Source organism: Takifugu flavidus, chromosome 12 (genome assembly GCF_003711565.1).
Source record: "Takifugu flavidus isolate HTHZ2018 chromosome 12, ASM371156v2, whole genome shotgun sequence".
NCBI classification, from domain to species: Eukaryota; Metazoa; Chordata; class Actinopteri; order Tetraodontiformes; family Tetraodontidae; genus Takifugu; species Takifugu flavidus.
The window spans coordinates 14,128,438-14,155,707 of NC_079531.1; the positions used below are offsets into that span (position 1 = coordinate 14,128,438).

General features: G+C 56.8%; 2 protein-coding genes and 1 long non-coding RNA gene across 4 annotated transcripts in view; all 3 read left to right on the forward strand.

The window, feature by feature from the left end:
- The first annotated feature begins 219 nt into the window (after positions 1 to 219).
- On the forward strand, positions 220 to 4,214 carry LOC130534975 (galectin-9-like). Of its 2 annotated transcripts, XM_057049718.1 has the most exons (9): positions 220 to 379; positions 1,036 to 1,124; positions 1,213 to 1,420; positions 1,498 to 1,617; positions 1,699 to 1,914; positions 1,974 to 2,062; positions 2,310 to 2,466; positions 2,646 to 2,777; positions 4,055 to 4,214. In XM_057049718.1, the coding sequence occupies exons 1-9, from the start codon at positions 344 to 346 to the stop codon at positions 4,178 to 4,180; spliced, it is 1,173 nt and encodes a 390-aa protein (XP_056905698.1). In that variant the 5' UTR covers positions 220 to 343; the 3' UTR covers positions 4,181 to 4,214. The 2 variants fall into 2 exon arrangements, with proteins under 2 accessions (XP_056905698.1, XP_056905700.1); XM_057049720.1 differs by lacking the exon at positions 4,055 to 4,214 and having other exon boundaries at positions 2,646 to 2,930.
- Positions 4,215 to 6,168: 1,954 nt separating this feature from the next.
- The window catches only part of LOC130534495 (unconventional myosin-XVIIIa-like), a 37,360-nt gene continuing 16,258 nt past the window's right edge, over positions 6,169 to 27,270 (forward strand). Inside the window, 22 exon segments of the mRNA XM_057048650.1 lie at positions 6,169 to 6,326; positions 7,226 to 8,312; positions 18,105 to 18,137; positions 18,268 to 19,260; positions 19,963 to 20,028; positions 20,557 to 20,644; positions 20,724 to 20,830; positions 20,925 to 21,101; positions 21,167 to 21,377; positions 22,406 to 22,548; positions 22,618 to 22,718; positions 22,837 to 22,900; positions 22,971 to 23,115; positions 24,658 to 24,828; positions 24,934 to 25,024; positions 25,104 to 25,296; positions 25,619 to 25,705; positions 26,034 to 26,175; positions 26,243 to 26,402; positions 26,477 to 26,663; positions 26,738 to 26,945; positions 27,041 to 27,150. Of these exon segments, the coding sequence (XP_056904630.1) occupies positions 7,284 to 8,312; positions 18,105 to 18,137; positions 18,268 to 19,260; positions 19,963 to 20,028; positions 20,557 to 20,644; positions 20,724 to 20,830; positions 20,925 to 21,101; positions 21,167 to 21,377; positions 22,406 to 22,548; positions 22,618 to 22,718; positions 22,837 to 22,900; positions 22,971 to 23,115; positions 24,658 to 24,828; positions 24,934 to 25,024; positions 25,104 to 25,296; positions 25,619 to 25,705; positions 26,034 to 26,175; positions 26,243 to 26,402; positions 26,477 to 26,663; positions 26,738 to 26,945; positions 27,041 to 27,150 (4,506 nt within the window). The 5' untranslated portion in view covers positions 6,169 to 6,326; positions 7,226 to 7,283.
- Positions 12,919 to 17,934, forward strand: LOC130534498 (uncharacterized). The gene is made up of 3 exons (XR_008952917.1): positions 12,919 to 14,769; positions 14,811 to 16,501; positions 17,796 to 17,934. It is a non-coding gene; the product is annotated as an uncharacterized LOC130534498 (long non-coding RNA).

The window sequence follows — 27,270 nt, forward strand, 5'->3', positions numbered from 1 at the left end:
TACTTACAAAACATTAACAATTATGAGCTGGTCCCTCACAGAATAAAAGAATAAAGGTGCTTTTTCCATCTATCACAGTGGGGATTTTCTGCTGTTGATTATTTGTGTCTACAAAATTACTCTTTATTTTTCAGATTTCGCTCCCTTTCATAATTCTATATTATATTTAACACACAAATAAACGACTGGGCGGCGGAGCGCAATAATAGTGCTTCTGCTCTGAAGCGGAAGTGGTTTGACGGGTACTTCCGGTAGGAAAATAAGAGGCTCCTGATCGACGCCCACTGGAGATCAGAACCCATAAATAAAAAACGAACCTTAAACGACGCGTTTACAGCTCAGAATGGCTTTTAATCAGCAGACGCCTTTTTATAATCCGGTGAGTGAATGAATATTTCGGTATTTTTGTGTCTGTCATCTTTGTGTTTGAATCCTTAATGAGACAACGGAAAACAACTTTTTAATGTTTTGTTGTGTAATATAAGAATCGATTTAGTCTGTAGATTCGAACGTTTTCGTGTGGAAATGGGCAGTTTTCTGCATCAGAAGGCATAGAAAACGTCAAAAAAACGAAGTGAAACTTATGAGTAATTTTACTGGCAGCGAGACTGGAAAAAAACAGAAAAAAAACAGCAGATGAGATAATGTTCGGTCCTTTATTGTTAAATTATTAAATAAAGTGCTGCCCATGTGTGTTTTATATCTCATGACAGCGCATTTATGGAAAGTCTAAACTTTAAAAAACATAAAATCAAAATTGTTTTTTCTCTCAAATGTCGGACCACTTCCGGTGACGACAAAACCGAAACCAACTTTTAATGTAAAACGTTATAAGATAACGTTTTCTTATTAAGAACGTATTTTTTTATATTATTTGAACGTTTTTCCAGATAGAATATTTCAGACGATCATATCTGCCCGAGTCTCTTCATTTTCCTGAATAGTGACACGTGATATTTTCACTCTAAGCGCGTCTTTAACCCGGTTTTAATGAGTTTAATGAGCGATGGAAGGTGACAGCGTTGCTCTCCTCAGAGGATCCCCTTCACTGGATCCATCCATGGAGGTCTACAGAAGGGGAAGAACATCACCATCACTGGCCGAGTTTCTCATGGAGCCCAGAGGTTTGGATTCAAACACAGATGTAGTCATGTGATTCGGAAGCTGCTCCTGGTTTTAGCCTCATAATTCATAATTCCCGCTGACCCCCAGATTCCACGTGAACCTCCAGTGTGGCTCCAGGAGCAACGCCAACGTCGCTCTTCACATCAACCCGCGGTTTGACAGTCAGCCCTATTACGTGGTGCTCAACACCCAGCAGCACGACGTGTGGGGCATTGAAGAGCGGAACTACACCTCTCCCTTTGCTCCCGGCGCTCCCTTCACCCTGCTCATCACCGTCTCCCAAGATTCCTACCAGGTGTGTTGGCTGGGATGTGCCCGTCTCCTGGGGCTGGATGTGTCTCCTCACACCTGAGGTCTCTTGTGTGTCTGCAGCTGAACGTCAATGGCTCCTTCTTCATGGACTTCACACATCGCATCCCAATCAGCCATGTGGACACCATCTCAGTGGACGGGAACGTGGAAATTTCCTCCGTTGACTTCCAGAGCGGCGGGGTGAGGACTCATTTCGGTGAGTTTGTCATGGGAATACGGCAGCCAGTGACCCCTTCTGGTGTTTCATCGGCTGTCACACAGGCCTGCGTCCCTTCTTTCGGATTCCCGGCCCAGTCTGGATTTCCAGGATTCCCGGCCCAGCCTGGATTTCCAGGATTTCCAACCCAGCCCGGATTTCCAACCCAGCCCGGATTTCCAACCCAGCCCGGATTTCCAGGATTTCCATCCCAGCCCGGATTTCCAGGATTTCCAGCCCAGCCTGGGTTTCCAGCCCAGCCTGGATTTCCACCAGTGCTGGTGAGTTCCCAGTGCTGCTCCCTTTAGCTTGTTCTTTCCTAACGCTCCTGGTCTTCCAGGCGGTTCCCTACAAGAGCGCCATCAGCGGCGGGCTGAGACAGGGCCGGACCATCACCATCCAGGGGAACATTAATCCCAACGCAAGCAGGTCAGGCTCCCTCCTATTGAGTCCGTGCTGCTCCCAGCTCACCTGCCTGTTAGCAGGAATGCTAGCCTCTTCCATGTTGTGCTTTGGGAATTTGAAAGATTCTGGCTGCCAGTAGGAACTGGCTGTGGTTAATTTAGGAAGTTAAACAAGATCTTGGGTTGTGTGTTAATCTTGGAAGTCCCGGGAATGTTGAGGCTGACCTTTGACCTGCGACTGTGCTGCGCTGTGACTTGGTTCCTTCTGTCAGGTTTCACGTGAACCTGCTCCAGGGCTCCAGCATCGCTCTGCACTACAATCCTCGCTTTGACGAAAACACGGTGGTCCGGAACGACCGTCAGCAGGGTCGCTGGGGCTCCGAGGAGCGCAGTGGAGGGATGACCTTCCGCAGGGGGCAGTCGTTCACGGTACGGCCACAAACACGCCGCGGAATGTGCGGAAGGAACGAGCCCAATCCCAGGTTCCAGCTCCAGCAGCCGGAGTGGCGAGTTGGGACGTTCACCATTAATAACCGCTTTGATGTTGACCTTGATCAGTTGTTCTTTGAAGTCGATGACCTCCGGTGACCTCTGATTTGCTCCCCCAGCTGGTGATCATCTGCGAGCCTCATTCCTTCAGGATCATTGGCAACGGGACCCAGACCACCTTCAGATACCGCCTGAACCCCCTGCAGCTCGTCAACATGCTGGAGGTCGACGGCGACATCAGCCTGACCTCTGTGGTCCTGTAGCCACGGCTCCCGCGTCCACCAGGCTGCTCCTCTGCTGCTCCTCTGCTGCTCCTCTGCTGCTCCTCTGCTGCTCCTCTGCTGTTCCTCTGATGCTCCTCTGCTGCTCCTCTGCTGCTCCTCTGCTGCTCCTCTGATGCTCCTCTGATGCTCCTCTGATGCTCCTCTGCTGCTCCTCTGCTGCTCCTCTGCTGCTCCTCTGATGCTCCTCTGCTGCTCCTCTGCTGCTCCTCTGATGCTCCTCTGCTGCTCCTCTGCTGCTCCTCTGCTGCTCCTCTGATGCTCCTCTGCTGCTCCTCTGCTGCTCCTCTGCTGCTCCTCTGCTGCTCCTCTGATGCTCCTCTGCTGCTCCTCTGCTGCTCCTCTGATGCTCCTCTGCTGCTCCTCTGCTGCTCCTCTGATGCTCCTCTGCTGCTCCTCTGATGCTCCTCTGATGCTCCTCTGATGCTCCTCTGATGCTCCTCTGCTGCTCCTCTGTTGCTCCTCTGATGCTCCTCTGCTGCTCCTCTGCTGCTCCTCTGTTGTTCCTCTGATGCTCCTCTGATGCTCCTCTGCTGCTCCTCTGATGCTCCTCTGATGCTCCTCTGATGCTCCTCTGCTGCTCCTCTGATGCTCCTCTGCTGCTCCTCTGCTGCTCCTCTGCTGCTCCTCTGATGCTCCTCTGATGCTCCTCTGATGCTCCTCTGATGCTCCTCTGTTGTTCCTCTGTTGTTCCTCTGCTGCTCCTCTGATGCTCCTCTGATGCTCCTCTGATGCTCCTCTGATGCTCCTCTGATGCTCCTCTGCTGCTCCTCTGCTGCTCCTCTGCTGCTCCTCTGTTGCTCCTCTGATGCTCCTCTGCTGCTCCTCTGCTGCTCCTCTGTTGTTCCTCTGATGCTCCTCTGATGCTCCTCTGCTGCTCCTCTGATGCTCCTCTGATGCTCCTCTGATGCTCCTCTGCTGCTCCTCTGATGCTCCTCTGCTGCTCCTCTGCTGCTCCTCTGCTGCTCCTCTGATGCTCCTCTGATGCTCCTCTGATGCTCCTCTGATGCTCCTCTGCTGCTCCTCTGTTGCTCCTCTGCTGCTCCTCTGTTGCTCCTCTGCTGCTCCTCTGCTGCTCCTCTGCTGTTCCTCTGATGTTCCTCTGTTGTTCCTCTGATGCTCCTCTACTTTGTGTTCCTTATTAAAAGGCGTTTTAAAAGCGTTTCATCACCTTTTCTTTATTGGGATGATAGATTAGTCGTGAACCAGATTGAGCAGGACCGCTGATCCAGATTAGAAATCAGCAGGATGTCAAATTATGGCCTCAGAGAATCAGACCTTTTGTCAGACCTGACATCATTCTGGAAACATTTTACATTCTTAGTTTCCTGAAGATTTTTTTTAAAACTTCGATTCTGACTGAAGAACTTTGAATCTTTCTCCACAATAAAATGCTTTGAACAGAAAGTCCTCATGTCTCTTTACTCCGGTGTTTCCCGGTTGTCCTGGTGTCGATGGTCGAGCAGGAAGGTGGCATCAGGGACCAGATCCTAAAGTCATCAATGTCTGTGAACCGTCTGTGGACATTTAAAAGAAGCCCGGCTCATCTACCTTCATATCCTCTCTTATTTCTCTGTTTTGGGTGTTTTGGAGCAAAATGTTCCTCTGCGTTTTTCTGTTGCATTTGTTTGAATGCGTTTCTGGGTTTTGCGTTTACTCTTTTGTCCTTCATTTGTCCCTGTCGGCCACCGTAGCAAACAGCAGCGTGAATGCTGCCACCTGCTGGCTGGATGGTGCAGTGCAACAGACCGACAGTTGCAGAACTAAAGACTCGTGATTAAAATAATAATAATAAATAAAACATTGTTGAGGAACTTGTTTGTATGGATTTGTAGAAATATAAAAAAAGCATAAAGGCCCCCGCATGAACTACGTAAGTGTGATCACGGGAGTTACCTGTGCGACACATGGCAACACCTCCTCAGTAGCAGCAGCAGCAACAGCAGCAGAGCAGCAGCAGCAGCAGCAGCAGCAGTAGCAGCAGCAGCAGCAGCAGCAGTAGCAGCAGCAGTAGCAGCAGCAGTAGCAGCAGCAGCAGCAGCAGCGCAGCAGCAGTAGTAGTAGCAGCAGCAGCAGTAGTAGTAGCAGCAGCAGCAGCAGTAGTAGTAGCAGCAGCAGCAGCAGTAGCAGCAGCAGCAGCAGTAGCAGCAGCAGCAGCAGCAGCAGTAGCAGCAGCAGCAGCAGTAGCAGCAGCAGTAGCAGCAGCAGCAGCAGTAGTAGTAGCAGCAGTAGTAGCAGCAGCAGCAGCAGTAGTAGCAGTAGCAGCAGTAGCAGCAGCAACAGTAGCAGCAACAGTAGCAGCAGCAGCGCAGCAGCAGCAGCAGCACAGCAGTAGCAGCAGTAGTAGCAGCAGCAGTAGCAGCAGTAGCAGCAGCAACAGTAGCAGCAACAGTAGCAGCAGAAGCAGTAGCAGCAGCAGCAGCAGTAGCAACAGCAGTAGCAGCAGCAGCAGCAGCAACAGTAGCTACAGCAGCGGCAGCAGCAGCAGCAGAGCAGCAGCAGTAGTAGTAGTAGTAGCAGCAGCAGCAGAGCAGCAGCAGTAGTAGTAGCAGCAGCTACAGTAGCAGCAGCAGCAGCAGTAGTAGTAGCAGCAGTAGCAGCAGCAGCAGCAGAGCAGCAGCAGTAGTAGCAGCAGCAGCAGCAGCAGCAGTAGTAGCAGCAGCAACAGCAGTAGTAGTAGTAGTAGCAGCAGCTACAGTAGCAGCAGCAGCAGCAGTAGTAGTAGTAGTAGTAGTAGCAGCAGCAGCAGCAGCAGTAGTAGCAACAGCTACAGTAGCAGCAGCAGCAGCAGCAGCAGTAGCAGCAGCAGCAGCAGTAGTAGTAGTAGCAGCAGCAGCGGCAGCAGCAGTAGTAGTAGCAGCAGCAGTAGTAGCAGCAGCAGCAGTAGTAGTAGCAGCAGCAGTAGTAGCAGCAGCAGCAGCAGCAGCAGCAGTAGCAGCAGCAGCAGCAGTAGCAGCAGCAGCAGCAGTAGCAGCAGCAGTAGTAGCAGCAGCAGCAGCAGCAGTAGTAGCAGCAGTAGTAGTAGTAGTAGCAGCAGCTACAGTAGCAGCAGCAGCAGCAGTAGTAGCAGCAGCAGCAGCAGCAGTAGCAGCAGTAGTAGTAGCAGCAGCTACAGTACTATTATTAATAAATGCAGCTGAGCATTAAACCAGTTATTTTGATAATGTTATAATGAAATCTCCTGAAGGTTAGTTGAATAGACAATTATCCCTCCAACGATCATTGGGAATCTGACCTTAATTCAGCAGACACGTGTCGGGTTCCGCAGCGTTAATGAGGTGACTCCTAACTTTGTTTTTGCGAGAACAATCGCTGATAAGAATCTTTGTTTCAACAGGTTGGTCGCGCCGGTTCCCAGTGACCGGCTGCAGTTCCAGACGTGACCGGCAGGGGTCGCCGTTTACCCGCCCCAGCCCGGAGAGCTCCGGAGCTCCTCTGGAAGCAACAGCCGGGTTCGATCGCCCGCAGTCTGCGGCTTCTGTTCCCTGCGCACACCGAGCAGCTGTGTTCTGGAGAACAGTGAGTATTTCTGCCTGATAATCCACAGCTTGGCCCCGGCCCAGGGGACGCATCGGCCCGCCCGCTGCGGAGGGGGACAGCGATGATCGCGGGGGCAGTGAGACCGGACGACCGGATCGATTTTCACCGGGTTATCCAACGTTTGTCCCAGGCTTTGAGCAACAAACGGGGGCAACGAACCGAAGGGAGCCAAGCGAGCCAATTAGGCTACTTAGCTAGTCACGTCGCCGAGGGGAAGGTTGAACAAATCGGTGCTATTTGTGCTTTTTCTGCGCCTTTTGCCCCTCTTAAACGGGGCAGAAAGACTCCGGAGCTCGGACGGTAGCTCGGCTAGCTAACGTAGCCGCCGAGCTACACCTTTTTAGCGCTGTCAGCCTGGGACGAGCCGCTAAAGCCGCTCCGAGCCTCCATGTGTCAGGTGTTAGCCTCCTCTCAGCGCGACAAAACACCACGAAGAGGCAAGGAACGGCTCCAAACGAGAGGATTTAACCTGGAAATGCGGAGTAATATTGGGCAAAAGTGATGTTCGTGGTGCGTCCATTGTGTGGGGTTTGATCCGTCAGTGGTGGCCGGAGGCTCCTGGAGGAGCCGCGGGCGGTGGGAGCGCCACAGGACCCGGTTAAAGTGCTGCTTTAAGGCTCCAGACTCGTTAATGGGAAGCAGACTGGGTCTCTGATATGTTATCAGGAATCATTTGATGTTCCAAAGGTTTGAGGGGGAGAGAAACGTGTGTGTGATTCCCAGACTTCTGGGCTGCTCCTGTTTTTATGGGGTGTTGCAGACTATTTAATAACCTTTCTGTTCTCCTGCAGTTGATTTGGACTCAGATTAATGTGATCGTTATCACTCCAGAGGGAATCGCAGCTGGCTAAAATCTCCCTTTCGTGCGTCCTTCTCAGGGGATTCGTCCATGATTCGCAAACGAGACCTCCGGCCGTGAAAAGGAAATTCGCCGACATGTTTAACCTGATGAAGAAGGACAAGGAGCGGGAGGGGAGCAGGAAGGAGAAGAAGGACAAGAAGGAGCGGATGTCGGCGGCGGAGCTGCGCAGCCTGGAGGAGATGAGCCTGCGCCGCGGCTTCTTCAACCTGAAGCGGGAGGCCAAGCGGGAGTCCAAGACCAAGCTGGAGATCTCCAACCCCATCCCCATCAAAGTGGCGAGCAGCAGCGAGCTGACCCTCACCGACCTGGAGTCGGACGGCCTGAGCAACAGAAGCAGCGTCGTCCTGGACGACCAGCTGAGCGCCGCCAGCTCGACCGACGACCTGAAGGGGGAGGGCGGCGGGGGCCTGGATAGGGACCGCGGCTCCGTGCGGGAGCGGGTGGCGCTCTTCGGGTCCCTCGCCAAGCAGAACTCCTCGCAGATGATGAAACGCTTCTCCTTCTCCCAGCGGAGCAAAGAGGAGAGCCCGTCGGAGGGCTCCACCCCCTCGGGGCAGAACTCCGCCGCTCCGTCCCCACAGGTGGAGAGCAAGGTGTTCAGCATGCTCCGCAGGCACAGCCAGAAGCAGCCGCCAGAGACGGCGGCGGCGGTGGCGGCGGCGGCGGCGAAGAGGGTGTGCGTCCCGGAGGTGGTTGAGAAGACCTTCCCCGCCCTGCTGCCGCTGCCCCCCGTGGTCCCCCCCAGCGCGCCCGAGACGCGCCAGCTGGAGGTGCAGCGCCGCAACACCGGCGACTTCGGCTTCTCGCTGCGCCGCACCACCATGTTGGACCGCAGCCCCGACGGAGGCGTGTATCGGCGCGTGGTCCACTTCGCCGAACCTGGGGCCGGCACCAAGGACCTGGCGCTGGGGCTGGTTCCCGGCGACCGCCTGGTGGAGATAAACGGTCGCAACGTGGAGAGCAAGACGCGGGACGAGATCGTGGAGATGATCCGGCAGTCGGGCGACTCGGTGAGGCTGAAGGTGCAGCCCATCCTGGAGCTGAGCGAGCTGAGCCGCTGCTGGCTGAGGAACGCCGACGGGCAGCGCAGAGACAGCCCACACGTAAGTGCCACTTCCTGTCCAGTGGAGCGCCACTTCCTGTCCAGTGTAGTGCCACTTCCTGTAAAGTGTAGCGCCACTTCCTGTCCAGTGTAGCGCCACTTCCTGTCCAGTGTAGCGCCATTTCCTGTAAAGTGTAGCGCCACTTCCTGTCCAGTGTAGCTCCACTTCCTGTCCAGTGTAGCGCCACTTCCTGTCCAGTGTAGCCCCACTTCCTGTCCAGTGTAGCGCCACTTCCTTTCTGTGTCAGGATGTTTTAAGTCCTCGGTGTTCCTGATGGGAAAAGTCTTTTTGACCCCTCACCTGTCGCCACGGCGACCAGACCGCGAGCAGGAAGCAGTTTTAGCATTGGTGGCGTTCTGCCTGGTTAGCGCTCGTGTAAATGGTCTTTAAACGTTCCTTCAAACGTCTTGGCTTATTACCAATCTAATTCCGTGAAAGAGTTCTGGTTCTGCCCGTCTCCAGCGGCACCGTCGGATCCATCTGCTCCGGGAGGCGGGGCGTGGCTCCCGTGTGGCCGTGTTTTTCCCGTGCGCCTTGAGCTCTCTGGGAAAAATGTGTCCGTGGACAAGAGACCTACTGTGTGTCATGTGAGGGGTCATGTGCAAACAGGAAGTGCTGCGCGGGCAACACACACGCCGCTGTGTCGGCCTGTTACACAGCCGTCGCTCCGTCCGCTCACTCTGTTCCCGAACGCTCCGGCTCGTCCTGCAGGGAGGAGGAATTCCTGAAAGCAATGGCGCTCCTTCAGAGGTTCAGTGATGGGGGGTCAAAGGTCAGAGTTCAGCTCTCGGATCTGTGAGACAGGTGTCACATCGTTATCGCTGATGGAGAATTCCTTAAATGGCAGGGTGAGGATGAGAGGAATAACCTCCCAGAAGACAAGGATGCAGCCACATTCCAGATATTCCCAGGACAGCCACTGGAATTCACCCAGTTCGGAGCAGAACCCGGCACATTTTCGCTCCGCTTCCGAGGATTTCGCCTCCTTGCAGCCGTAAACTGCAAAATTCCCAACGCGCAGGCGGCTGCTGAGCTCGGAGCTCGGAAGTTGTTCCGGTCAAACCTGAAGTGCTGCATTCAACCAGCCTGAACATTCCGGCTGCTTCCTCAGCTTCACCATGAAACAGCAAAACCCAAATCGATCCAGGAGAGGATCTCCAATCAGCTCCCAGTCTCCCTCATTGCCGGAATACCCGCAATCCCGCCTGTTAACTTTGGCACGCCGTTTGTTATTCCGACCCATTCAGGAAGCAATTCTGACTTAACTGGCTTCCACTTCTCCAGAATCTCCGCTCCAGCAGATTCTTTAACTGTAAACGAAACTTTTTCGGACTTTTACCTCGGCTGCATTCCACAAAGAAACATTCCCGGTTGGACCCGGACGGGAGTGGAAAATCTAACGAGCACGCCATCGTTCAGCGGCGCGGCGCCTAATTACTGCAGAACCACAATGGGAAAAGTCTTTATTGGAGAGACGTGTGTGTGTGTGTGTGTGTGTGTGTGTGTGTGTGTGTCATAAACACACCAGTATAAATCAGCAGCTGGGACTGGGAGGACGAGGTCGTCGTCTCCGGTTCACTGACTCTCAGTTCATCCGTCCGTCTTTATTCTTTATTCTCAGCAGCTTTTTGGGAATATTTTCCCGCTTCCCTCCACTTTTCCTTTAACCCTTTGTTGCTCCTCTTCCCATTTATGCAGCGTTCTTTGATCTTTTTTACCTCCTCTTCACCCCTTCTGTCCAATTTGTCCTCGGTATTCCACAGTCGGGCTGACTGGGATGGGTTCTGAACTTCCGGGACAGGTGACTGTCCTCCGGAGTGTCCTCCTCACGATGGCGAGCAAACGCTGTTTACGTAAGCGCGACCCCGCCCTGACGGATGACGTCATCACCACGTCTTTCCTCATGTTGCTTAAAGTGGGTCGGGCACTGTGTGATGATTCCGAGGTTTCCGTGTCAGAAGGCTTCTGGAAGCTCGGACTGAATGGAAACATGTGTGATGCCTTCATGTGCAGATGTGGAAGCTGGTATTTTTGGGTTCAGGATGTGTTCGGGGAGCGTCCCCGCCCCAGCGGAGGCCTGTCATTTGCCCCCAAACAAAGCGTGACGCGAAATATTCCCGCCGTGCGGAACCGTGGCAGCGGGAGCTGGAATCCTCCCTGTGTGGCACCGCGGCGTTCCCACAACCGCACTCGTAAAACTCCCAACACACAGCGGAAGCAGTTAAACGGACACGTCGGCCCATTAATGCGACGCAGACGGCCGCGGTCCGAGAGAGCGGCAGCCGGGATCCACATCGGAGGAGCCTGGATCCGGAGAGCCGGGCCGGAGCCGAGAGCCGGGCCGGAGCCATCTCCACTTGTCTTAACAGGCCGGCCGGGAACAACAGGAAACGGGCCTCTCCCTTTAGGTCTCACTCTGGTATTTGTGGAATCTGCTTTGGAACAAATATGCCACTTCCTGACCCTTTCCCGCTGGGATTTTCTTATGGAAGATGTGGAATGAGGTCGGGAGGCTCAGGCAGCCGGAGGAGGGGGAGAACCTGAGGTTTATCAGTGGGGGCTGGGGGGGGCGGTGGTCCATCAGGGTCAGAAACCTCCAGGAATGAATGTTTGAACGTCCCACAAGTCCAAATATCTGATTCTGAGGTCAGAGGTCAATATCTGACCTCAGAATCAGATATTTGAGGTCAGAGGTCAGATATTGACCCAAACCACCAATAAATGGCTGAAATGGCCAAAACTGCAGGAAAAACAGGGTTTCATGAAGGCATCGTTCAGGTTCCCTCTGTTTACTCCTTTAGCTGCTTTAAAGAGTCGTTAAAAATACTGGTGATGAAGTGAAGATGAAGTGGTGATGAAGTGGTGATGAAGTGGTGAAGAAGTGGTGATGAAGTGGTGATGAAGTGGTGATGAGCTGGTGATGAAGTGGTGATGAACTGGTGATGAAGTGGTGATGAACTGGTGATGAAGTGGTGATGAGCTGGTGATGAGCTGGTGATGAGCTGGTGATGAAGTGGTGATGAACTGGTGATGAACTGGTGATGAACTGGTGATGAAGTGGTGATGAGCTGGTGATGAAGTGGTGATGAGCTGGTGATGAGCTGGTGATGAAGTGGTGATGAGCTGGTGATGAAGTGGTGATGAGCTGGTGATGAGCTGGTGATGAACTGGTGATGAACTGGTGATGAGCTGGTGATGAAGTGGTGATGAGCTGGTGATGAAGTGGTGATGAAGTGGTGATGAACTGGTGATGAAGTGGTGATGAGCTGGTGATGAAGTGGTGATGAAGTGGTGATGAAGTGGTGATGAGCTGGTGATGAAGTGGTGATGAAGTGGTGATGAACTGGTGATGAAGTGGTGATGAGCTGGTGATGAAGTGGTGATGAGCTGGTGATGAAGTGGTGATGAGCTGGTGATGAGCTGGTGATGAGCTGGTGATGAACTGGTGATGAACTGGTGATGAGCTGGTGATGAAGTGGTGATGAGCTGGTGATGAAGTGGTGATGAAGTGGTGGTGAACTGGTGGTGAGCTGGTGATGAAGTGGTGATGAGCTGGTGGTGATGAAGTGGTGATGAAGTGGTGATGAACTGGTGATGAGCTGGTGATGAGCTGGTGATGAGCTGGTGATGAGCTGGTGATGAAGTGGTGATGAGCTGGTGATGAGCTGGTGATGAAGTGGTGATGAGCTGGTGATGAGCTGGTGATGAGCTGGTGATGAAGTGGTGATGAGCTGGTGATGAACTGGTGATGAGCTGGTGATGAGCTGGTGATGAAGTGGTGATGAGCTGGTGATGAAGTGGTGATGAACTGGTGATGAAGTGGTGATGAAGTGGTGATGAGCTGGTGATGAAGTGGTGATGAGCTGGTGATGAGCTGGTGATGATGCTGGTGAAGAGCTGGTGATGAAGGTGGTGATGAGCTGGTGATGAGCTGGTGATGAAGTGGTGATGAGCTGGTGATGAAGTGGTGATGAACTGGTGATGAAGTGGTGATGAAGTGGTGATGAGCTGGGATGAAGTGGTGTGATGAGCTGGTGATGAGCTGGTGATGAACTGGTGATGAGCTGGTGATGAGCTGGTGATGAAGTGGTGATGAGCTGGTGATGAAGTGTGTGATGAACTGGTGATGAATGGTGTGTGAAGTGGTGATGAGCTGGTGATGAAGTGGTGATGAGCTGGTGATGAGCTGGTGATGAGCTGGTGAAGAGCTGGTGATGAAGTAGTGATGAGCTGGTGATGAGCTGGTGATGAGCTGGTGAAGAGCTGGTGATGAAGTAGTGATGAGCTGGTGATGAAGTGGTGATGAAGTGGTGATGAGCTGGTGATGAACTGGTGATGAGTGGTGTCGACTCTGGTGTGAAGGTTCACCCAGGAGTCGGGGCAGGGCTGGAATGCCGCGGGGCTGGTTGTGAGGGATGATTGACACCAGCCCTTTTGGTGGCGTGCACGTGCTCGTGCACAGGTCATGTGACTTAATTGTGAACAGCGGCAGCATCTGGAGCTGAGAGGAGCTAAAAATAATCCTGATGCTCCCGACAGAAGCTGCGGCTCATTCAGACAGCACGCCGCTCTCATGTGACGCGTGGGGCGGGGTTTAAGCGTGACGGGAGGGTCAGCTGATCCAGGGGCCGATGGCGGCGTGGAGGGTCAGCTGATCCAGGGGCCGATGGCGGCGTGGAGGATCAGCTGATCCAGGGGCCGATGGCGGCGGAGGGTCAGCTGATCCAGGGGCCGGCGGCGTCGTCATGGTCCCTTCCAGAGTTCTATCTTTATCGCTATTATCCTGGTGTGGACGTGCCCCCCCCGGACCCCCCACAGCCCCCCCAGCTGCCCTGTTCGGGGCTTCGTGGCGTCCTGTGGCGTCCTGTGGCGTCCTGTGGCGTCCTGCGGCGTCCTGAATAATTGAGAGAAGCTGCAGGTTTGCTGAATAATGGAGGAGGCGTTGGAAGCGTCGCTCCCGTTTCACTGCATCACAAAGATGTCTGATTTCTGCTGAGTCATGGCTTTGCCCTTTTTCTGCTGACTAATCATTCTGCACCAGCTCGTTAAAAGTTGACGTTTAAAACGAGCACCGCGTTCCCCAGCCGTCCCCCCTGACGCCGCGGGGCGCCGCGTCTGCTCGCGGTCCTCGCCCCGTCTGGCCTCCGCCACTGCTGACCGCGGCGGACCGAAAAGCGCCGAGTCAGCGGCTCCTTTTCTCTCGCAGTGACACAGCAGCTTCCAGCGAACCATCTGGCTGTTTCCGTGGCAACGGCCAGCCTTTACACGGCGAGCTGAGGAGGATTCAAACCACGTGACTACATTTTGTGACGCTCTTTTGAACTGGCGGCTGCAACAGCGCCCCCTGCAGGCGCTGCTCATACTGCAGGAAGCGCCTCTGATGGACACATGGAAGTTGCTCACCATCATCATCATCATCATCATCATCACCATCATCATCATCATCATCACCATCACATCATCACCATCATCATCATCATCATCATCATCATCACCGGCCAGTAGAAGAGCTCAGACGTCTCTTTTCCTCTCAACAACCCCTCAAACTAACTAGTAAAACTCTAATGAAGTAAAACAAGGAACTGTATTTTTTTCCTCATCGTCCCGCTCCGGGATCCTTGAGGATATTTGTCCTGGAATATTGTCTTTTGTGTGAAGCAGGAAGTTTTAGTTGGAACATTTCCTGTCTCCAGAATGCGCCCGGCTGTTCCGGGCTGAGCGCCTTTAACGCCCCGCGGGGGGGGCAGGAACTTCCATTTGAAGTCCCCTCGGAATCATTGGGAGGATGCTGCTGTGCCTGTTTACATCTGCGGAATTTCAGAGGAAATTGCTCTCGGACCCACATCCAGCGACTCCAGGCGACGCGCTGAGCGTTAGCATTCATATGCTAGTTGCTAAAGAATGGAGTCTGCCTAATTTCCCGCGCTGAGAGCGCCACATAAACGCCTCTGGGCCCGGGCGCCGCGCTCCGGCACACGTCCCGTCCCACCCGGCTTATCGGCCGCTCGGCTTCCGCTGCAGTGGGCGGCTCGGCGTGGCGTTGTGACCTCAGCCCCGAGGCTCCTGGACCCGGGTCATTGTTCTCTACAGCATCCGTCAATGTGTGTGTGTGTGTGTGTGTGTGTGTGTGTGTGTGGTGTGTGTGTGTGTGTGTGTGTGTGTGAGGGATGTTTATTACATGGAGCTGTTCAGGCTGACACACTTTAGTCCTGCTGCTCATTTGTTTTGTCTGTGAGAACATTAGAAAAATTAGCTCATTATTGGGCTAATAATTATTAATGTAACCGCTGATTAGCTCTCCGGGCTAATTAATTTAAATAATTAATTTAGCTGATTATCACTGAGACTCCGTGTTTGTTGTTTCAGGACGACTTGAAACCAGTCAGGAGCTCATCCTTAACAATAACGTTGATCTAATCTAGGAGGTGACGTGTCCCGTCACGGTGGCCCCGTACCGGTCCGGGTCCACGCGCTCCCTGACTCTGTAGCCCGGCAGAGTGACCTTTGACCCTTTGGTGTGAGGTCACAGCTGCTGTGTTGCTCACTCATACGAGGATCCGTGTCGGCTGCTGAAAGGAAACAAGCCCATTTTATGCTAGCTCCGTGCTAGCTCCATGCTAGCTCCGTGCTGGCTCCGTGCTAGCTCCGTGCTAGCTCCGTGCTAGCTCCGTGCTGGCTCCGTGCTAGCTCCGTGCTAGCTCCGTGCTAGCTCCGTGCTGGCTCCGTGCTAGATTTAATCACGCTCTCCTCTCCTCAGGCTGTCCTCGGTATCCAGGTTCCGCCCTTTGCGTTGTTTTCTTAGCGAGGGTCGTGAACGCCACCCTCGCGTCGGCGTTCCTCAGCCGGTGCCGGCAGTGGCGGACAAACGTGCTCGGACAGATTCCAGCCTGGTTGGAATGTGTTCGCGGTCGTCGTGATGCAAGAGACGTTCTGCCAGGGGTGTTTTCTGCCCTCAGACTGTGGGTGTGTGTGTGTGTGTTCCTTCACGGGTCAAACACACACACACACACACACACACACACGGAGCGCCCGCCTGACCTACATCTGTCGCCCTGCAGCAGAAGTGAAGGAGCTCACTCAAGCGTCTCTCACGCACACACACACACACACACACCCTGACCTCTAAGCTACACACTCAGTCACACCTTTAGGGGTTGTGAGGACCAGATAAAAGCCTCACCTCACAAAAATGTCCTTTGTGAGGCAGCGTGCACCAGCACGTGCACCAGCACGTGCGCACACACGTATGTGACCGTGCATATTTCTCCTTTGATTTTAATCTTTGACCGGATTATACTCCGCTTGTTGTGTCTTGTGTCAGATGAGGGAACATTTGCACCGATGCTGGATTTTCCTGGACAAAACGACATGTTTTTTATTGATATTGGACAGAACCCAGATCCGATCGGACCGCGACCCGACGCCGGCCCCCAGCTCGTGTGTTTTCCAGACCAGTTCAGGACCATCGCTGCGTCCAGTGGTCCTCCCAAGTATGGTTAACTGTTGTGATGCCCCAGTGTGTCCCAGGATTAAAAACCAAGGTTATGGATGTGTGACGTGTGTACGCTCCATCCCAACTGTAATTCCCTGGAATGTTCCAGGAGCAACAGATATTTATGTGCTGTGGGGGGGTGGGGGGGGGGTGCTGAGGTTGTGCATCAGTGTGATTGTGTCAGTCTGTGTCTGATCGCCACGCCCAGTTTCACCACACCCTCTATCAAATGAACGCATTAACACCCCCCCCCCGCCGTCGCTGCATTGATGTCATACTGAGGCTGCTTGTCTTGTACTCGGATCAGTTTCTTTGAGTCACTCCTCTGTAGGCAGCAGCTTTGGAAATAAAGGAGGCTTTGTGTGCTTCCAGGATTTCCAGGCCCAGCTTTTGTCTCCCCCCACGTGATCTCTGGCTCCCTCTTGTGGCTGAAAGTGGGAAGTGACGCTCAGAAGAATATGATGGCATACTTTGTATATACAGTTAGCTTTAATGAGCATGTTAGCATGTTGTTTAAGTGTGCAGAGCCCTGCTCCGCTTCTGCTTTTCGAGGCGTGCACTTCCTCCCCTCGGCTCAGAGTGGTTTCAAACAGGAAGACGGTGAACTGGTGAAATTCAGAGCGTAGCAGAAGCGAGACAGAAGCAGCAGCGGGCTGTGGTGTTTGATGTTTCCAGCATGATGGGACGGACCAACGAGGTACGTTAGCGGCGGGTCAGGGGCGGCCCTGCAGGAAGGACCGTTGGGTCGCTCTGGTCCTCCGAGACTTCCTCATTTTTTCCCATAATCGCTGATATTCCTCCCATATTCCTCCTCTCTGGCCTGCTAGCTTCTGCGCACGGGTGTTGGTGACACCACAGAGCTAACGTGGGGTTCGTAGCGATCAGATCTATTCCGGTTGAGGTGCCGCAGCACAGTCGTGATGACACGGGGCAGAAAGTTCCGTCCTATTCCGATATTCCCGTCATCCCCTGGTCCTGGGAGGCTGTGAGGGCAGCGTTTCTGACCAGGAAGGTAAGCTCCAGCTCCGAGTCGCGGCGCAGCAGCTGAGGCGACGGCAGCTGGGGCTGTTTGAGCAGCGAGGCCTGTGATTGGTCGGCGGCAGCGGTGGTGGGAGGTCCTGGCAGGCTCCGGTTGGGGGGGCTATTTTTACCGGCACAGCTGTCCTCACAGCTCCGTTCTGTCAGGAATAACCGGCCTATCGGCTCCGGCTCCGGCTGCCTTCCGATCTTCTCCTCTGCGCATGTTTTGGACTCGAACGGTGACCCGAGAGGAGTGGACGGATCCGGGAGTTCTGGGATTACGGCTTAGACAGGTAGGAAAAGTCCCAACTGGTCTTTCGGGACACTTGGGTCTTGAGAGGGAACGGCGAGCGTTTGGCCCGGAGGCTCCCGGCAGGAACTAAATTTAGCCTCCAGTTATCTGGGTGGAGGGGCAGGAAAAGGCTTCCCAACCCGGAGCCACTTTTTCCAGTAATTTCCAGAGCTCGCCAGAGTTTATTAGCGTTGTTATTGATCACCAACGAATCGGAGCGATCAGCTGATCAGCGGGAAGAGCGTCAGGAAGGGCCTCCATCAGTCCGCGGGTCCTCCTGACCCAGAACCAGCAGCACCTCCCAGCCGTGGGTCTCCTGTCAGGAGCTATTCCTGCTGGTTTTCTTCCCGCTCCGCTTGACTCACCCCCCCCAAAAAAAGAAAACCGGAACAGAGCTCCTCGTCTGTGGCCGGTGGTGATTGACGCGGAATTCCCTGTTGTGCCAGTCCAGTGTCCCGACGTACTAAATCTCCCAGAATTCCCCCTCGGTGCGCCAGGAATGCCTGGTTCCTGTGAGGGACGAACCAGCCGGACGTTATCTGTCCCACCGTGCTGCCGTCAGTCCAAAAATAATCCCATTACTCAGCGTGCTAATCTGGCTAACGGGCCCCGGCTAACGGGCTAAAGTTGGGAGTTCTTTGTGTGGCTATCGGAATTCTCACTGTTCTTCTCCTCCCAGCTCCTCCTCGTCACCTCCTCTTCTCCATCACATCCCATGACAGCAGATCGGCCGACATGGCGTTCTCATCCCGCTTTTCCTTCTGGGAGCAAAAGGGAAGTCTCGCCTGGACGTTGGTACCTTGCATGGCGTTCCAGTGTTGCTAACACCCGTGTGTCCCCCCCGTCGGGTTCTCCCGCGGAGCCTTGGCCTCCAGGGCCGATGCTAACCCGTTAGCACGTAGCACAGTTTGCACGCCGTGTGGTGTTAGCTGGCGTCACGCCGCTGCGGCCCTTTGATCTTGCTTTGTTTTTATTTTGACTTATTTAGGTCAAAGACGAGAACAAGCCGGAGGCCAAAAATGTGAGTAGATGTGGCCTTCGGAGTTTTGGGTATCGACCCCATGACCTCCGCGCTCTAATTTAGCTTCTGGTTGTGAAGCGAGTCTCGCTAACGCCAACGTTTCCCTCTCATTCCCGTTTGCTGCGAGCAGCCAGAAAGTAACGGCCTGTCCAATCACGCCAAGTCGGTTCCAGCTCTCGACCCCGGCAGAGGAATATTCCGGGCTAAAAGTCCCCTTCCGGCATTCCCAACGGAGGCGGCGGCCCGAGTGCGGAGTCCTTCCCCGCCTAAAATCAGGTCGCCCGTCAAAGTGCCGGATCGGTTCAAGAGTCCGGAGCCACCGTCGCGGGGGGCGGGGCCGGTTCTGAGGAGTGAAGGGGAGCAGAACGGCACGGCGGCCGGGGGCGTGGCCAACGGGGCGGCGGCGGACGGTGACCTTCCAGGCCCGGAGGTCGCCGAGGAGCAGGGGCCAACGCGCAGGAAGGTGGTGAAGGTGGTCCGACGTGTGGTCAAGAAAGTAGTGCCTTCAGAGAGGAGCGAGGGCGCTCCGGCTCCTGGCCCGGCTCCGGAAGCTGAACCAGCGAAAGGGGCGCCCAGGTCCGGCGCCGCCCCCTTCTCTTTCAAACACAACTCCATCAGAACAGAAGACGACGTCTCCCAGGGGCTGACGAGCCTGATGGTCCGCGGCAGGACGAGGGAGCCGCGGCCGCGCCTCCGCCGGGAAGAGCGCCCGGAAAAACTGGAGCTGGAGAAGATGAACGAGGGCACATCAAAGGACATCAAAGCTGAGCTGGAGGAGAAGGCGGGCGGGTCACAGACAGGCGCTCAGGCTCCGCCGAGGCCGGGTCCAGGAACGCAGGAAGTCCGGCCTCCCGCTGGACTCCCGTCCAAGTCCAGACCCGTCTCCCTCCCCGCCGTGGTCGGCTTTGTCCCGCCTCCCAAACCCGCCACCCTGTCCCCGCCTCCGGGTTTCATACCTGCGCCCAAACCCACCGCCAGGAAACTCACCCCCGTCCCCCAGAAACCCGCCTCCACCGCTGCGTCGCCGCGTCTCCTCCAGACTCCTCCCCCCTCCAGCCCGGGGCCAGCGCCCCCCCCTCCAGGAGGAATTCCCACCCGGCAAACTGCCGCCAGTCAGCAGGAGGTAGAGTGTCCACGCGGTTTGGGAAGGCATGTTGAAGGTGTGGCGGGATTTCCTGCGGCATGTGAAGGCATCATCGTGACGCCGCCGAGCGTGACGAGACGCGGCGTTGCCACGCCCCCACGGCGGCGTGGCCACGCCCCCACGGCTTAACCTCTAACCTTCGTGACCACCTGCTCGGCGCTCGTTTGCTTTGCTCACAGCAGGAAAACGTTTGATCGTGTGCTCTCACAACGGCGGCGGCGGCGCATGTTGTTGCTCTGACCTGTAGGTGGCGCCGCTCAGACACACCTGAGGAGGATGTTCAGCTCACCTGGGGAGCTGCTGCTCACCTGCGGAGCTGCTGCTCACCTGTTAGCGTTAGCGTTAGCTCGCTGTGGTGCGTTCAGGAGCCACGTTTGTTCTGAGCCGGTCCTCGGCGGCAACATGCGCTAAAGCCTTTTGTTTCCCAACGCGCACGGTGATGAACTGATGAATTCCCAACGTCACGTCAGGATTTGCCGGATGTTTTGATCCGATCTTGTTTGTGGGAACGCGTCGTGATGATGTCACTTCTGTTGCTCCCGTAGGTCCGCGGCGTTAGCGGTAGCGAGCTAGTCCAACGCTGCCGACCCTCGCCAGGGTGTTTACCTGTTTGTGTTTGTAACATGCTTGTGCTCACCTGTCACTGACCTTTGACCTCTCCACGCTGGCCACGCCCACCAGGGATCGGAGGAAGAGGACCCTGTGGCCCTCCTCCAGGCTCCGCAGGGCCCGGCTAAACCACCTCAGGTCTGGTGTTTGTTCTGCTCCGGCTGCTCCGACCGTCACTCCCACCGACGGCGTGCTGTGCCGTGCTCGTTAGGATCAGTCCCTCCAGGCGTTCCCGCTTCAACAGCGTTCCCAATTGGCCCAATAATTTCCCGGTTTAATGGTTTTTTTTATCTCTTTCCCGAAACTGGGAAAATGCCAACAAGCCCCTGGAAGCCTGGAGGGACTGGGAGGTGCATCCTCACCCAGCAGATCCTTTATTTTCCGAGGTTTTCCCTGCGAACGTTCCTTTTGCATATTATTGGATGGCTCTTCACACGCTCACCTGTTATTATTCACCACCTGGAGGAACGTTTTCCGTCTTCCCCGAACGTCCGAAACGTCTCACACAGACACTGAAGAAGCGCCCGGAGGCCCGGAGGCTGCCCCGCCCACTCCCTCCACCCCCCCCCCCCCCCCCTGCATGGTCACGCCATTTCCCCGAGAGGCTCGCCGCCGCTTCCTGGCGTCCTCTCCCGCTCTGACCTCGCGCTGCTTCCTGTCCCGCAGGTGAAGACGGAGGAGCAGATCGCAGCCGAGCAGGCCTGGTATGAGTCCGAGAAGGTTTGGCTCGTCCACAAAGACGGATTCTCCCTGGGTGAGCGCCGCCGCCGCCGCCGCCCCCGTTAGCATCTCCTGAACAGGTCAAAGGTCAAACCTTCTGTTTCGCCCCTCAGCCACCGTGATGAAGACGGAGGCCGGCTCGCTGCCCGAGGGAAAGGTGAAAATCCGACTGGAACAGGACGGGGCCACGCTGGAGGTGGACGAGGACGACGTGGAGAAGGTGAGTAAGGCGGCGCCGTGAGGCCCAGCACGCCGCCGCCGCCATCACCGGCTCCTCGCCGATGTTCGCTGCCCTCACGTGCGCGTCCGCCCAGGCCAACCCTCCGTCCTACAACCGCTGCGAGGACCTGGCGTCGCTGCTCTACCTGAACGAGTCCAGCGTGATGCACAGCCTGAGGCAGCGATACGGAGGGAACCTGATCTACACGCACGCCGGGCCCAACATGGTGGTCATCAACCCCCTCAGCACGCCGTCCATGTACTCGGAGAAGGTGAGGCCAACGTCCGCCAGCTTCCTGCGGCGCCCTCGGCCTGACCCGCGCTGCTCCCCTGGCAGGTGATGCACATGTTCAAAGGATGCCGCCGCGAGGACTCGGCGCCGCACATCTACGCCGTGGCCCAGGCGGCGTACCGCAGCCTGCGGACCACCCGCCAGGACCAGTCCGTGGTGCTGCTCGGGAAGTCCGGGAGCGGCAAGACCACCAACTGCCAGCACCTGGTCCAGTACCTGGTCTCCATCGCTGGCAGCACCGGCAAGATCTTCTCAGGTGGGTGTGGTCATGTGCTCGGCGCCCTCAGCGGCGCCCTCCCTCAGCGGCGCCCTCCCTCAGTGGCGCCCTCCCTCAGCGGCGCCCTCCCCCAGCGGCGCCCTCCCTCAGCGGCGCCCTCCCTCAGCGGCGCCCTCCCCCAGTGGCGCCCTCCCTCAGAGGCGCCCTCCCCCAGCGGCGCCCTCCCCCAGCGGCGCCCTCCCTCAGTGGCGCCCTCCCCCAGCGGCGCCCTCCCCCAGCGGCGCCCTCCCCCAGCGGCGCCCTCCCCCAGCGGCGCCCTCCCTCAGCGGCGCCCTCCCTCAGTTGCGCCCTCCCTCAGCGGCGCCCTCCCTCAGCGGCGCCCTCCCCCAGCGGCGCCCTCCCTCAGCGGCGCCCTCCCTCAGCGGCGCCCTCCCCCAGCGGCGCCCTCCCTCAGCGGCGCCCTCCCTCAGCGGCGCCCTCGCCCAGCGGCGCCCTCCCCCAGCGGCGCCCTCCCTCAGCGGCGCCCTCCCTCAGCGGCGCCCTCGCCCAGCGGCGCCCTCCCTCAGCGGCGCCCTCCCCCAGCGGCGCCCTCCCCCAGCGGCGCCCTCCCCCAGCGGCGCCCTCCCTCAGCGGCGCCCTCCCTCAGAGGCGCCCTCCCCCAGCGGCGCCCTCCCCCCAGCGGCGCCCTCCCTCAGCGGCGCCCTCCCTCAGAGGCGCCCTCCCTCAGTGGCGCCCTCCCTCAGCGGCGCCCTCCCCCAGCGGCGCCCTCGCCCAGCGGCGCCCTCCCTCAGCGGCGCCCTCCCTCAGAGGCGCCCTCCCTCAGTGGCGCCCTCCCTCAGCGGCGCCCTCCCCCAGTGGCGCCCTCCCTCAGCGGCGCCCTCCCTCAGCGGCGCCCTCCCCCAGCGGCGCCCTACCCCAGTGGCGCCCTCGCCCAGCGGCGCCCTCCCTCAGTGGCGCCCTCCCTCAGTGCGCCCTCCCTCAGCGGCGCCCTCCCCCAGTGGCGCCCTCCCCCAGCGGCGCCCTCCCCCAGCGGCGCCGCCGTTCTCACGTTGATGGTTTTCCCACAGCGGAGAAGTGGCAGGCCGTCTACACCATCCTGGAGGCCTTCGGGAACAGCTCCACCTCCATGAACAGCAACGCCAGCCGCTTCTCCCACGTGGTGTCGCTGGACTTCGACCAGGCCGGGCAGGTGGCCTCCGCCTCCATCCAGGTGAGGAGCGGAAGGGAAAGGTTCTGGACCAGGTTCCGGACCTGATCCTGATCCGCTGTTGCCTTCCAGACGATGCTGCTGGAGAAGCTGAGGGTGAGCCGACGACCGGAAGCTGAGTCCACCTTCAACGTCTTCTACTACGTGATGTCCGGCGCCGACAGCAGCCTCAGGTGAGCCCGGCGTTCCCGGCGTTCCCAGCGTTCCCAGCGTTGCTCCGCCACCTTCATGGATCCGGCCCGTCTGTATTTCACTGTCGTTCACCTGAAGATTTTGATCCCTTCGTCTCAGAACCGAGCTGCACTTCAACCACCTGGCTGAGAAGAGCGCCTTCGGGATCCTCCCGCATTCCAAGGTCAGTTTCCCAAACTTCTCCCGACTCGGCAGGTGGAATGGATGGATTGTGACCTTTGACCTTTGTGCAGGCCGAGGAGAAGCAGCGAGCTGCGCAGCAGTTCACCAAACTCCAGGCGGCCATGAAGGTCCTGGGAGTGTCCGGGGAGGAGCAGAAGGCCCTGTGGCTCATCCTGGGAGCCATCTATCACCTGGGCGCCGCCGGAGCCACCAAAGGTGGGAAAACCGTGGCACAACTCACCGTATCGCCACAGAAATTCACGTTTCCATATTTACGACACCAAAGACGGGGAATTTGCTCCTGTTTGTGGCCGGAAACATTCCAGCATTCCCGAGTTTCCGCTATTTTTGTGCGATATTAAATCTGCTGGCAGTCGGGATGGTGGAGCTGCTGCAGTCAGAATTGTCGTCTCCATGGCAACATTTGCACATCTCTTGGACAGATCGATGGAGGGACGCGGGCGGCTCCGTGTTCCACTTTCCTTGTGAATTTGTTCCGGAATAACTGTCTATCAGCTGCGTTTTGTTTAAGTGTCTGAGTTTTATCCAGGTTTTTAGAAAGATTTCCACTTTTCCAGGTAAGAACCTGGATTCAAAAGTACCAAATAAACAGCAACCAAAGGATGAGCTGAGCTTCTCCACCCCGCCAGCAGGGGGCAGGCTTTGACCACAGTTTTAGCCTCAACAAAAGCATCCAGATAATTCCCATTTGATCCGTGGGATTTAGTCAGAACTTAGTTTTAGAGTTAAATTCCATGACTTTTTGGAGATTAAGGCCCGTAATAACCTGGAAAAGGGTCCTAACATGATATAATCTGATTAGTTGAAATCTGTTTTTTAGGGATTTTTAAAGTTTCCGACCCCAAAAGCCTGGAAAATGCTGACTAAAGTGTGGCGGAGTCGCCCAGCAGGGGGCGCTCCAGGCGTGCTTGTGTGTGCGGTTGTGTTGTTGCGATGCGCTCTTTAACGCTCCTCTCTCCACTTGCATGTTTGCATGCTGCCCTGTCAAACGCCGCGCAGATGAAGGTAAAGGAACAACAACAACAACAACATGTGCTGTTGACTCTTCCCGACCATCCTCTCCTTCCTCTCCTTCCTCTCCTTCCTCTTCATGCTTTTATCGTCCCTCCAGCCCTTCACTCATTAGCATTTTTATTGTTTCTGCTCCTCCCGTCGCCTCCATCGCCTCCTCTCTTCCTCTCCTTGTCCTCTCTCTCTGCCCGCCTCGGACCACAACCAGAACTTTTCAACTCCTCGCTTGTTCTGGCGTCCGTCTGCACTTCCAAGGACGTCTGGGCTCTGATTGGCTGGCGCTCACGCTGCCGCGTCGGACGCTGATTGAAGCTGATCGGCGAGCGCTACTGCGCTACGTTTGAACACGCATGCTGCTAGCTTGTTAACCGCAGCGGCCCGGTAATGATTCCGTAATTCCGTGGTTGGATTGTTTCTCTTCCGGGTCTTTCTTCACAACTCACCACTGCCTCCCCAGGCAAATCTGGGTATTACACAAGAGTGCTCGTCTCATGCTGTGTGATTAGCATGCTAATCCCATTCCTGGTGTCCTGTATCTACATGGTGAGAGCAGCTAAATTAGCATCGTCAGGTCGACCCTCGTCTCTCACCCTGTAACCCTAAATGCCCCCCCGCCCTCCTCCATCTCCCGCCCTCCTCCATCTCCCCTCCCACGCCACCCTCAGCCTCCTCCCCTTGTGGTTATTCCGGAGCAGCTTTCTGAATTCCCCGTCTCTCCCTCTGCAGCCGGGCGGCGCCAGTTTGCCCACCACGAGTGGGCCCAGAAGGCGGCCTACCTGCTGGGCTGCTCCCTGGAGGAGCTGTCCTCCTCCATCTTTAAGCACCAGGCCAAGGGGCTGCAGAACTCCACCTCCTTCCGGGGGGGGCCGGATGAGTCGGGCCAAGGTGACGGCGCAGGTGAACCCACTTATTTAGCGGATCGGACGGAAGCGTCTGTCCGTCACGTTGGTTCCTGGTTGAGCCAGGATGGTTCTTAATGTTCTCCCTGTTGTCCTGGTCCAGGTTCTAAAGTCACGGCTCTGGAGTGTCTGGAGGCGATGGCGTCCGGACTTTACTCCGAGCTCTTCACGCTGGTCATTTCCCTCATCAACAGGTCCGTTTCCTCCCGACGCTCCTCCCGTTTGTTGCTCCCGACGGGTCGGAACCGTCCTGACGGTGTTTGTGCTCCTCAGAGCGCTCAAGTCCAGTCAGCACTCCCTCTGCTCCCTGCTGATCGTGGACACGCCGGGCTTCCAGAACCCGCGGCTGGCGCAGCAGCAGCGCGGCGCCACCTTCGAGGAGCTCTGCCACAACTACACCCAGGAGAGGCTGCAGACGCTGTTCCAGGAACGCACCTTTGTCCGGGAGATGGAGCGATACAAGGAGGTGCCGATGGTTCCGCCCACGCTCCGGCGCCGCTGCCAGCTCCGGTGGTTTCTGTCCGTGCCGGGTCCACGCGCACCTAAATCGTCTTCACTTTCATTCAAACAAAAGGGGAATTGAAAGGGAGAATATTTGGGAATTCTCCCGGACTTTCTGGCGGCACCAACAGATTCCACCGGCTGCAGCGCCCTGTCAGGACCTTCGGGTCCCTCCAGAACATCTGGTCTTCTCCAAACCCAATCAGACCTCATTTCACTGTTAATTCTGGATAATTCTTCTGTATTTTAGGTGACTAACCTGATTCTTTGTCCCGTCCTGCATCTAGGAGAACATAGAACTTGCTTTAGATGACATAGAGTCCAGTACCTCACTGTCTGTAGCAGCTATTGACCAAGCATCCACTCAGGCTCTGGTAAGACCTCGCACATCTGCACCTTCTGTTCCAGGCGTCCGTGGGCGTCCGCCCTCGTTAGTGCGGCCAGGACGGCGCCGAGGCCCAAACAAGGCGGCAAAACTGCTCCGTTCTCAACCACTGACGGGAGCAAATAGTCTGTTTAATTAATTCCGGCTTCGGTTTTCCGTGTGCTAACGTGCTAACATGCTAGCAGCCTCTGGGCCACGACAACCGTTGTTCAAACCCTGATTTCTCTCGCTGAGCTTTTTCATCCAAAATGGCCCCAACGTGTAAACGACCACCTCAGGGTGACCCCAGTCTCCCCCCCCCTCTCCCCCCCCGTCAGGTCCGGACTCTGGCCAGGACGGACGAGGCTCGTGGCCTCCTGTGGCTGATGGAGGAGGAGGCCGTCCAGCCTGGAGGTTCTGAGGAGACCATGCTGGAGAGGCTCTTCAGCTACTACGGCTCCGCCCAGGGGGACAACAGAGGTGAGCCCTGAAGGTCGTGACCCCTCCTGGACCTGTGCAGAAGCTAATGCAGGTGTGTGGCTTTCAGGAGCGAACCTGCTCCTGCGCGGGGAGAAGCCTCACCTCTTCCTTCTGGGCCACAGCCACGGGACGGACTGGGTCCAGTACAACAGCCAGGGCTGGCTGGGCCACGCCCGGCACAGCCCCGCGGCCCAGAACGCCGCCACGCTGCTGCAGGACTCCCAGAAGTAAGAGACGATCAGAACCTGTTGTCAGTGGAGAGCGCGGGCGTCACCTTCGCCGTCTTCTGCCGCCACCACAGGAAGAACATCAGCGCCTTGTTCATGGGCCGGGCCAGCGGCGCCACGGTGCTGTCCGGCTCCATCGCCGGCCTGGAGGGCAGCTCCCAGCTGGCCCTGCGCCGCGCCACCAGCATGAGGAAAACCTTCACCACGGGCGTGGCGGCGGTCAAGAAGAAGAGCCTGTGCATCCAGATCAAGCTGCAAGTGGTGAGTCCAGCAGCAGGACGGGAAAGGCTTCCGCCGCTCCTCCTCCTCATCCCGCCGTCCTCCTCCTCTCCCAGGATGCTCTGATCGACATGGTGCGGCGCTCCAAGGTCCACTTCGTCCACTGCCTGCTGCCGAAGGCGGAGGTGGTGGGCGGGGGAGGGGAGCCCCGCGTGACCCACGGGGAGAGCCAGGACGCCGGCCTGATGACCCTGGACGTGGGCCTCCTCAGGGCTCAGCTGAGAGGCTCCAAGCTGCTGGACGCCCTCCGCCTCTACAGGCAGGGTAAGGGCGTGGGAGAAGGTTCCGGAGGTCCAACGGTTCCGGAGGTCCAACGGTACCCGTCCGGCTGTCCTCACCCGTCTGCCTCTGTCCTCCAGGGTATCCGGACCACATGGTGTTCTCAGAGTTCCGCAGGCGCTTCGACGTCCTGGCGCCCCACCTGACCAAGAAGCACGGCCGCCAATACATCGTGACGGACGAGAAGAGGGTGAGTGGCTGAGCACCAGAACCAGAACCAGAACCAGAACCAGAACCAGACCTCCGTCCTCCTACAGGCCCGAGTGGAAGCGTCACGCTCAGGTCTCCTGGAGTTTGGCAGCCAGGTTCC